Below are 12,018 nucleotides of genomic sequence, written 5' to 3'. Positions count from 1 at the left end.
TTCCTGGTTAGAGGTCGCCACAGCGGATCACCTTTCCGCTCATGATTGGCAGTGGAGTTTTACAGTGTTGAGTTGCCAGCCCAGTGCCCAACCTTCCACAGAGGTACACACACATGCACTCACACCTAGGCCCAATTTAGAGTGTTCAGTCCACCTGCAGCATGTCTTTGGGATGTGGAAGGAAACCGGAGCACCCGGAGGAAACCCACGCGACCACAGGAAGGGCATGCAGACTCCACACAGAAGGCACCCCAGCTGAGGATTGAACCGGAGAACCTCTTGCTGTGAGGTGACAATGCTAACCACTGCACTGCCATGGCCGCCCTTTTGTCCCACTAGGTCAATGGCCCCTTTTTCAGTGGATATCTAAGGTCATATTCACATTCATACTGACCAGGGGACATTTTGCAAGAGCATCAGGAAACTTCCCCTACTGTTTGGAGGAGAGGAAAGGAAGCACTCTGTGGAGCTGCTAGGTGACACAAAAGGGTTGCTACTGCAGTTCTTGGAATTCCAAGATGGTGGAGGGTGCAGCAGAGATGGAGAGGGGAGTGAGAAAAACTTAGTGAGGGAAGGAAAAAGAGATAAAATAACTGTTATAGAGTTACAGGAAACTGAAGGACTAGAGACACAAGTGCTGCTAGATTTGATGAACTTCATGAAAAGGAGAGGAAGCACAATGGCATAATATGGTAGAGGAAGGAACTGAGAGGTTGGAAACATACAACAGCTGGAGAAAGGGAACACTGGGCATTCTCAACTGGTGGTGTAGGCAGTTTTAGGGGTTTACTTCTGCAACAGGGTATTTTGTTACAGGAAAGAAGAACTTACGCATTTGAAGAAAGATAAGGAAGAATGGAAGTAGGAACTGAGAAGGGACAAAGGTTTGCAGTTTCTTAACACTCACACAGAAGGCAGCCAGTAGTAAGAATAAAAAGTAAGAATTATGGCAATGTAAACAGATATGCCATTATGAATAGTATTATTTTGCCACTAAGGTCTGACATTAAATTCACCTGGGAGCTTAACATTTTTGTGAAGTGACATTTGAAAGCATTAACTTTTTGGAAAAATTATGACTGCGACTGAAAAAGGAAATAGCACACAATAAAAACAATTTATTTCAAAACTTTGGGCTACAACTAAAAAAAGAAAATACATTTGCAGATTAGAACAGCAGGTATGGGTGAGCATAACTTATAACTATTATTTCTTTCACTGTGCAGTGAATAAAGTTCATGCGGTTAAAAAACATAAATAAAGAATTGTATGGACTGGGGATTGTGAAGAGTGGGTAACAATGGATGCTAAGGATGGGAAAATTCAACATATTTCAAATTCAATAAGTTTGAATGGTAAGAAAGGATGTGTTTGGTACTAAAGCATGTTATTTATGTAAGGATGAAAATCATTTTAGTACAAGACTGAAACAAATGAAGGTATGATCAATGTAGGGAGAGGGAACATATGTAGCAAAAATGTAAGCTTGTTTGTAAAAAAACGTATATAATTTGAGCCCTTCTAGTTTGACCATTCCATATCAAAAAAGATAGAGTAAATGAAAAGCATCACTCACAATAAAGACATACAGTAGAAAATATTAGTAATGAAGATGTTGAAAGAGAATGTGGTATGGAGAAAGGGCTACAGAAGAAAGGTTGAAAATTAAGAGCTAATTAGAGAAGAAAGATTAGTTCAAGGTGAAATTATCAATATGCAGGAAAAAACAGATATGAGATTTTAGAAAGTGAAGTTGAAGAAGTGGGGAAAAGGAGACAGGAGAAGAAAAGTATAGTGAAATCAATCAGTGGGAGATGTAGAAAGAAAGGAAAAATATGATCTGATAGCATTGGAAATAATACAAGAGGTCTGGTGGTGCTGGATTGGTGTAACAACAAAAATGTATCTTTGCTAGTTACCAGATAAAACAAAGAAAAAAAGAAAATTCAGGCAGTATGGGAGTTGCAAATTATTTGGTCGCTAGGCAATAAAACATGTTGCAGAATAGGAATCCTTATAAAAATGGAGAAAGAAGAATTCTAGATGCAACAACAGTACTGCGAGGAAGGGTAGTGATAGTGATATACAATTAGTAATGATTTATGAGTATACTAATATGACAGAAAACAGTTGATTGAAAAATTAAAACAAAATGTGTTAAGAAATATGTCATTAGTGATGGTAGGAAATGTTAACTGTAATCTGATTAAAGAAAAGGGAAACTAACAGGATATTAAGATGTTAAGCAAATGAATAAAATGTGGAGATTTAAAAGTAGGAAGGAATAGAGGACAGGCATATTAAAGGGGATTTTTAAGATTGAATTTGAATATATAGTTTACTCTAAAGATATGAAAGAAAGAAATAACAGGAGGAGTACAGATGGCAGAGTTTTCACATCACAGAACAGTGTGGGCTGGAATGGGGAAGACAATGGAATAAAGTAGGCAAAAGGGATAAAGAGGTTCATAAGTAATTACTAAGCTAATGACCCAGGGAGTCTTTTTAAGCTTAGGTATGCTGCCTAAGGTAGGAATCAAACACTGTATCTTGTGTCTGTAAGGTAACTACCTTAACCATTGTGCCAACCCCAAACTGAAGATTTTAAAAAGGAGAAAGAAATGAAAAGAGAAAAATAAATATTATAAAAAGATCATTTGACAATGAGATCTCTTTATAAAATTTTAACAGAGTGGTAGGTAATGTATGAGCAGAAGTATAAAATATAATTAGAAATGGAAAGAATAATAAAAAAAAAGGAAAAAAGGAAAAGTATAAAGAAATTTTATGGAAATATGAGAAAGAGATAGGGTAAGGAAGTGGCAAAAATAAGGGAATAAACAAACAGCTATATAAAAATAGACAGAAAATAAAAATATGTTACATAGGCAAAATCTTTTTCTGAAAAGAAAGAAGTGGAGGTTTCACCTTATTTAAGAAAGAAGTAAAACTGAGAGAAGAAAAGATAGATGCTATGTTAGATGACAAAGTAGACATAGAATACACTACAATCAAGAGGATAGTATGGATGTTGTAGAGAATTTTATAGAAAAAAATGCATGAAAAAGAGGAATGAATGGGTAAGAAGAACGGCAAGTGAAAAAAAAGATCTGAAAAAGTGAAAAAGCTTTTTAGAAAATGATATAACAGTAAAAGGAACAGAGAATGTGATAAAATAAGGTAGGAATGAATCAGCGCCAGGATCAGGTGACATAAGTCATGAGTATTATAAGCCAGTTAATAAAGACAAAAGAGAAGTTTTTTTAAATATTAAATAAATGGATGAAAAATGTATAAAGGATGCAGACACATGTGAAGTATGAAAACTTATATGTAAAAAGGATAAAAGAAATGAGACCTATAAAACTAGGGAAAACTGACTATAAAATGTTTTTGAAAATACTACTAATAAGGATGTAGGGAGCATTGGATGAGGTAAGAGGAGATGGTATCTATTGTATAAAAGGAAGAGAGTTGAAAACATGTTAATTACATTAGAAGAAGATGAAGTAGTAAAGATGATACTGAAAGAAATGAAGAAGTAAGACTAATAGCATGTGATGCAGCTGAATCATTTGATAAAGTAAGCCATGAAGCAATTAGCTGATTTTAGAGGCATACAGTATAACAGAAAAATAATAATGTAATAAAGAAATGTTATGAAAAACCATAGGTAGAAGTTATGATAAATGGATGGATTGGGGAAAAAAGTGTTAAGAGGGAAGTAAAATAGGGATGCCCAATGAGTAATGGGCATATTTGTATTATTAATGAAAGCAATAGTACAGACATGCATGTCAGAAATGAGGGGGGCAAGATGTGAGATGGAAGGAAATGTTATGTTACCAATATGTATGAGATATGCTGATGATTTAGTTCTAATAACAGAAAACAAGGGATGGATAAGTGAGGATGGAAGTATCAAAAAGCTGTTAGAAACACTAGTCTCCAGTTAAACAAAACGCATTTCACAAGAAAGGAAATAAAAATTTGGGGAGTGACATTTGATGAGTATGAAAATGTAAAGTCAATGGAGTGAAATACTGGAACAAATACAAATGATAGCTTGGTAGAAACATTTTTTTATTTATCATTTCAGAAAAATATACATATTAACTATATCTGTAGTGGGAAAAATACCATATTTAAGGCAATTACATATGCTTCCCACTCAGGTGGAAAAAAGAGTTATTAGAGATTTTTTTAGCTTCATTTTGGGCTCAGTGCTGAACTTGGTAAGAAGAGGGATCACTTATAATAAAAAAGAAGATTTAAAAAAAAAAATCCAGTGGTGCATTTGGCATCTATGAAATTAGTCCGGGTAAAGAGAAAGGTAAAAAAGGATGAAAAATAAAAAAAAAAATGTGTGGGAAAAATGGGTAAAGAAAAGATAAAAAGAACTAGATAAAATGAAACTCTGGAAGTTAAACGTAAATTGATGGGAAAAGAAATTATACTGTACTCATGAAAGGAATTAAAAGAAGGAGAAAAAGGTCAGTAAAACTCAGAAGAAAAAAATGTCAGGAAATTTTCACAAAGCAGAGGATTTTTTGTGGATAATTTTATTAGACAAGTTACTGGTAAAAGGGAATATGAAATATAAGATGATAGAGTAAAGAAAATGTGTTGACTGTGCAAAAAACAGCAGAACTTTGCTTTTTGGATTCCAAAAAGAATAAAATATTTGGCGAAAGGTTTAAAAATGAATAAAGATATTAAGAATTTAAATATGTGGAAATGAATATGATATCATATGAGAAGTATGATAAAGAAATGTGACATTGATAAATGGGATAAAGTATTATCTGTGCCTCCCTATTGAAATGTTGGCAGTTGAAATGCTGAGTGCCTAAAAAAAAAAAAACACCAAAACCTCTCCTTAAAACTTCTTTTTGCAGGTGGGGCAAGCCACAGATGCACTCCATCACCACCCAAAACTTATATATAGCAGCTCTGACACTATCATACTTTGGAGAAAAGAGAATATTCTGAAAAATGGTATCTTAGACTTAGTATATCTAATTATGATCTTTTGACCATTTTTTTTCATGTCTCAGGGCTCACTATAGTGGGTCTCAACATTTCAAATCCTGTGGGGGAAAAAAGATATGAGAATTTGTTATATAACAAGAAAATGGAAGAGGATGATATATTAGCCAAAAAAGAAGATTAGCTTGTCAGCCATTGATTTATAGTATATGAGTGTAAATTTACACTAGTTTGAGATGCATTCCTTTTTAGCAGAGATCCAAAAGTCAGAAAAGGCTCCACACATAAAGCTAACGACAAAAAAATCTAAAGATACCCTAAAATCAATAGGTATCGAGATGGAACAGTGTGCAGTCTACAACATTGTGTAGCATACTACATTGACAGCTTTTATCATATCTGGACTATCTGCAGGAAAACAGAACAAATAACTGAATTGTTCTATTATGCACTTGTGCGTCATTTGACCATCCAGGATTAGTTCATTGTCTTATGTTCGCAGAATATCAGATAAAACTTTGTCTCCCCCCAACCCTGACTAGGATAAAGTGGGTATAGGAAAATTAATAAATGATGACATAAGCTTACGAATTGGAATTGTAGCTTTTATGTAGTTGAGAATAATATGTTGCTTGGGACGTTTTCTGAACTTTTTCTTCAATAAAAAAAAGAAAAATCATATTTAAAACTATATTTAACTGAAAAAAAGTAAAGTACTTCAATATAATTTAACACATTTTATATGATTTAACACACTTAAGAGACAGCATGGTGCATAACAGTTTTGAAAGCCATTATACACTTTGCATTGCCATACAAAAAGGATAGCCAGAAGCAAAGTGAACATCTAGTCAACAAACAGCTTTAAAAGCTGTTATATACATTTTTACCATATTTTTGTTGTTTAAGTCAAAGCATGCAAAAAAAAAGTCCCGAAAACACAGAAGGAAGAAAAAAAATCAAATTTTTTATAGGTGAGCACACCCCGCCTACATCTTCAATGCGGGATGTCGAATGTCCTACCCACCCCAGACTTATATATGCCAACTATATGGTCAGGCAAGCTAAAAGAAGGGAGAAATCTCCCAAAACAAGTGAGTCATTGACACCACACATCTAGAAACCCCACCAGCAATGATTTCCCATGGATAAGAGTATTCCGTGTTACACATTGTGTATTTTTTCTTTCTGCAACTGTAGGGGAGTCCTTTTGATGATGAATGTAGATTTACAGTGCAGTTCTTTTCTGCTGTCATCTATAATAACAAGTGTTTTTTTTGAGCTCAGAGTGAAATTGCTTAGTCAGTTAATGTATCCAAATGTATTATTTTTTTAAGCACTGTGGAAAATTTGTGTATAGGGTATGGCAGAAAATATTAGGGAAACATACAGAAATGTTCTTTTTAGATCTGAAATTTTTGGCTGCCACTGTTGCTAATAGATTTTTCTCTTTTGTTACTGCAGATTTTAGCATAAGTATGCTATGAACTGACAATTTAACTGAAGTATCTTTTAACTTGTAGGTATCTCAATCCCTTGATGAAAATGATGAAATAGTAATGCAATTTGTGTTAGACCGAAACAAACCAGGTAACACTTTTCATTGTTTTTCAACTTGTCTAGTAGTCTCCTACTCCGTCTGCATTTTCAAAACTAGGTAATCTTAGTCAGCATAAGATTTTCTGTTTTATATGGAAAATGAAGACTAAAACACCTGCAACTTCCAACAAATACAGAAGATAGGTTCAGATGTTTCAGGGTCAGACATATAACTTATTTGTTTTCAAGGTATTTGATTACCATTATAGTCCAAATTTCCAATCAAATTAACTGCAAACATGTTTTAAGAAATAGCTTATTTCCCAAGAACAATGAGTTTTATTAAAATTCATTCTAAATAATTAATGTTCTATGGTTTCCTCCCTTGTTAGGATAAATAAGATACTCAAAAACTAAAGAATGCCATACCAGATGTCACTTGGACTGCAATCCAGGTTTAATATTTAAAAACAATCAAGTTTAAGCACTTTCACTCCATTCAATCCAAACAGGAATTTCTTCAGAAACAAAGTAGCAACTGTTCTGGTGGATTATATAACCTTAAAGATGCCAAGCTCTATTTCATTTAAAGTGATAGTACTTACAAAACAAATATCAAAACATATATAAAAATGCAACAAAAGTTTAGCAACATACTGTGTTAAAAACAACTTGGTAAGCTTTAATAAATATATTAAACTTATGAAAAATCCTAGTCATTCATATATTAGAAGCCATTGTTTTTAAAATTGGTTTAATTGAAATAAGACCATTAATACCAGGGGGCTACAGCATCAAGCAGTATTTGCCTGTATAGTTTCCTTCGTCATGGGCTAGCTCCCAGTCACCACCACTATGAGAAGGGGTAACCTGCTCCAGTATAGCAATGGCTAACTTTTTAAAATCGTGACATTGGGTAGAATGTTTGTACAATGCATTTGCATCCATAGCCTTCTTGACAGCATACACATGTTGATAAATCCTGTTCTTCAAAGGCCCCACCGTCTTTCTTTTTTTTGATTGTCAGACCATTGAAGTAACATAATAATAATGCCTGTACGCAGTGCAGGTATAGATGGGTTTTTCAAAGCTTATGATAGGACAGCCATCAAGAAACTTAGAAGAAGAACATTTTTGGATTATCTATCAAATCATTGATGCCTTTCAAGGTGTTCAGAGATGTAATTTGTTTAATGTACAGATGCTGTCTATTCCAAACATGAGGAATGCATTGGGTAAAAAAAATATCATGCTATCATGCATTTTAATTTTACAATGGAAGTTTAATTATTTGGGCCTGTTGCTTTGTAGACTGTTTGTTCTAGAAAGATGCCTCTTAAGACCCTATATGAGATGGAATACAGGGAAAAGGATTTTAATTGGTGGGATAGTTTAAGTGAATGAAACTAGAAATCTTGTTATGTAATTATCTTTTGAATCTTTCAGGTTCTTTAAGGTACTTGGATAGGACGTTTTAAAGGAGGCATCATCTTTAATGATAGGTCTGATAAGAGAACAGTACAGAGAGGTAAGACATTATCTGATGTAAATGTGATAGCCCAACAGATAAGCTCTGTGAGGTAGAAGGACTTTTTAACAGCAAGTGAGATATGGTAGTCAACAGAGCTCTCCTTGTCAACACAGATACCCAAGTCTATTACAACAGTTTTTGTTTTTGGGAGAATGTTCAGGCTTTATCAATTGTTTTTATTCCATACTTTTTGGCATTTAGTCTGACATGCCAGGTATTAGTCTGATCTAATCCCTTTTGCAGAATATGGGTGTTATGGGTGGAGTTGACAACTGTGCCTAATTTGTAGTTATTTACAAACCTGATTAACTGGATATTTCAGATATCCAATTTCACTTCTGAGAAGTCTGATCCAATCACTTCTGCAGAATATGGGTGTTGTGGGTGGAATTGACCGCTTTGCCTAATTTGTAGTCCTTTACAAATCTTATTAACTGGATATTTTAGCTGTCCAATTTCACTTATTGGAAATAAAGGCACAAGACTGATCCCTGAGGAGAACCAGTCATGTCATCTTTGATGATAGACGATATACCGCCTACCTTTTTAGTGTGAGCTGTGCCAGTAAGCTAATTTGCTTCCCAGTGGACAGAATAAGGGTTAATACTGAGACTAGAGAGGTCATTTATGACACCCACATTGGGAATGGTGTTCAAGGCCTTACCAAAGTTAGAATAGTTAGTATGAACAGACTGGTCATTGCTGAAGGCATCTAGGTTGAGTACTTCTGACCTGCCTTTCACAAATCCAGTTTGAGTACGATCAACAGTTTGGAGAGCAACTATGTCATTGCTAATTAGTTCAACAATGTGTTGCATGGTTTTACAGATAATGCTATAAAATCTAGTAGGACTATAATGACTGGGTCTGTCATATAACCACCCTTCCTTGAGGAACCCTGATGTGTTTTTTTCCCCAAACATCAGGAACATGGCTTCTAGAGTGACTAAGATTAAAGAGATTTAGAAGGGCGGGTGGAACAAGTGGTTCTTGATACTTGCAAGCAGACATCCTGGAATATCAACAGCATGCATGGAAGTAGCATGTTTGGTTTTGGAGAATGCTTATGTTACTCTATCTTGGGTGATTTCAGGTGGGAGAGTAAGTGGATACATCAACACGACAATGTGTTGTGTAAAGGGCATGAATTTGGAGCTAACTTGTCTGAAAGAATATTAATTGTGGTTTCAGGGTCAGAGAATGAAATTGATAATGGAAAAAAGGTCACAACCAACTGGGTATTACTTCTGAGTTTCCAAATGTAGCTAAAAAAGACATTATTGTTATCTTTGGTATTGGTGACTAAATTCCTAAATGGCTTTTACATTTCCTGATAGTTCAACAATGGTTGTGCTTAGTGCTTTTAGATCACTTTTGTAGTAAGGAAGAAAGGAGATTTTATAAAGTTATTAGATTTTCATTTGTATGGTACTGCATTTATGTGGCCAACAATACTATACTATGTCTTCAGTTCTTCCTTTTCCAGCTCCTTATCAGACTATAGAGAGCATAGCACCTTTATTAGTTCTTATGTATGTTGTGTGTGTGTGTGTGTGTGTGTGTGTGTGTGTGTGTGTGTGTGTGTGTGTGTGTGTGTGTGTGTGTGTGTGTGTGTGTGTGTGTCTGTTACTGTTAGTCTTCAAATTACCAGTCAGTTCTTCTATTTATAAATCCTCAAACAGAACTGCCTGTAGCATTAGATTTGACATATAAGAGCTGCCATTCCTGTTTTCATAGCTAATTGTGCAAGGAGGGGATGGTAAGACTCAGCAAGACAGAGTCCAAATAAGAAAATCATTTGTGACCTAATTTATAACCCTCCAAAACAATACACTTGACAACACTGCAAACAGTTCACAATGAAGAAGCAAGGGCTTAATTTCACTTTCTAAATGATAATACATTTCCACAGTAGCAAATATATAGCTATATTCTGTTTTACAAATTTTGTTTTATACCTTAAGCCTTACTGTAAAATTAAAGTACAATGCAACTTTTTCATTTTTATCCTGATCCAGTACAGCTTGCTACAACTTTTCATACATTTTCCTTTGAAAGAAGATAATTTTTTTTTAAGATTATTATAGCTGCAGTCACATCTCAGATACTAGACTCAATAATAAAAGAACTATAGATTATGGCTGTTGTTTTATTTTTACTGTTTTGTCTAATGAAAACTATTCATTTTTCCACAGAGAATGATTCAGTGATTGGAGTGAATAACTTTGACAAAGAGGAAATGTATCCTGTTGATCGAATTCTGAAGATAAACAGTCAACTTGGTAGGTGGACACAGCTCATTTTCCATGTGTTTTCAAAATATAATTACTATTCGGGCCATATAACTGGTACTTCCTAGGATGTGCTTCAGTTGTGGAACATTATGATTCTGACCACAGATATATCAAATGTATATCTTCTTTTGGGCTCTATTTATTACATCTTTAATGTCTTTTACTGTCATACAAATTTCCTTAAAATTGAATCAGTCTGAATTATTTCATGGAACTCTGTATATAGCTGCCAGAGTACAATGCATTTCATGGTGTATGCAATGAGCTTTTCCATTTATGAATGCATTATTAGTATCTAAAATTAGGAAAGAAATATATACTGCATGTGAAACTGTTACTGTTATTGTTATAGCAGTTTGGCACAGTGTGCATTTATTCTTTTTATATCAGTGCTACAAGATTCCAGCCAGCTCTAGCCATATATATTGGATCCAACTGCAACATTAAAAACTAACACCTGATAGATAATACTCCATAGTTTACATTCAAGGACTTGCCTCAGTGCTATTGTAATTAATAATTGTGTCCTAGAAGTTGACAATCATATTACCTCACTAAACATATCTTACATGCCACTGGAACCTTCTAGGGCTCCCATTGCAATCCAGCAACCAACATAAAGTAACACCGTCAAAGGTAGACAGCTCCAACCCAGCCCCTTCTTATAGTATACCTCATTTAAAATATTTTCATAACTCTTCCCACACTGACATTCTATGAAAATGCTAATTTACTTCCATCAGTTTTGTTCTGTTTATTGTAATATTAACCACAGAGAAATAAAAGAAAGAATAATTACATGAACCTGAGTATATGTCTCTGCTGCTAAATTTCACTTTCACCATGAGTCCCTAACCAAATGTAAAACAAAAAAATGTCTCACCACCTAGCAGCCTGAACCTGAGGAGAACACATTCATTTATTCTATAACTTCTTACTCCTTTTACATTAGTAGACTCATCTATATATTATATTTTGACACTGTTGGTACCAGTTAATAATGTGCAGTTTTCCCATACAAACACAATTTTCTCAGGCTGCATCACCAAGAACTTTTTTCCAAGGAAAAAAACAGTACTGACAACATGGTCATTACTGTCTTGGATAAATGGCACAATGGAACCCTTTGGAGCACAGCGCCAGTGTTTCTAACAATTGGATTAGCCATATATATGTCCAATTAGTTTCTGCACTACTGTCCACCACAAAGAGTGACACCTCTATACAGAATGTAATGGCTAAAGGAAACATTTTGTTTTCATTTATGAATGCTGTTCTATTTTCATTGCATGCACTTTACAATCTTATTGCTTATGTTGAGGACATCTTAGGTTTGTTAATTTTATTGATTTTCCTTGCTGCTTCTTAAAGCATGCATTTATGTACCTGGACTGGTTTCCTTGGTGGCGAAGGGTCTTTTTCGTGACTGCTATACGTGTTGGTTCGAATGCATTTATGTATAATAGAGCTTCCTTGTTGACAAATTAAATAAATTAAAAAATATATATATATATATATATATATGTGTATGTGTGTGTGTGTGTGTGTGTGTGTGTGTGTGTGTGTGTGTATGTGTGGATCTATGTCAGATGATCAAGTTTTCAGAAACTTGAAATTCATACGGATGAGACCATATGATTGCATTTCTGAAAACTCAAACATCAA

General features: G+C 34.4%; 1 protein-coding gene across 2 annotated transcripts in view; it reads left to right on the top strand.

The window, feature by feature from the left end:
• The window catches only part of LOC122810860 (high choriolytic enzyme 1-like), a 160,352-nt gene that overhangs the window by 31,000 nt on the left and 117,334 nt on the right, over nucleotides 1-12,018 (top strand). For both annotated transcript variants that reach the window (XM_044082412.1, XM_044082411.1), the window contains exons 2-3: nucleotides 6,513-6,579; nucleotides 10,255-10,341. In XM_044082412.1, coding sequence (XP_043938347.1) covers nucleotides 6,513-6,579; nucleotides 10,255-10,341 — 154 coding nt within the window. The remainder of the gene's footprint in view (nucleotides 1-6,512; nucleotides 6,580-10,254; nucleotides 10,342-12,018) is intronic.

Source organism: Protopterus annectens, chromosome 9.part0, assembly GCF_019279795.1.
Source record: "Protopterus annectens isolate FY-2018-M chromosome 9.part0, PAN1.0, whole genome shotgun sequence".
Taxonomy (NCBI): domain Eukaryota; kingdom Metazoa; phylum Chordata; order Ceratodontiformes; family Protopteridae; genus Protopterus; species Protopterus annectens.
The sequence above is the reverse complement of the archived record's forward strand: the minus strand, read 5'-3'. Positions and strand labels throughout refer to the sequence as shown.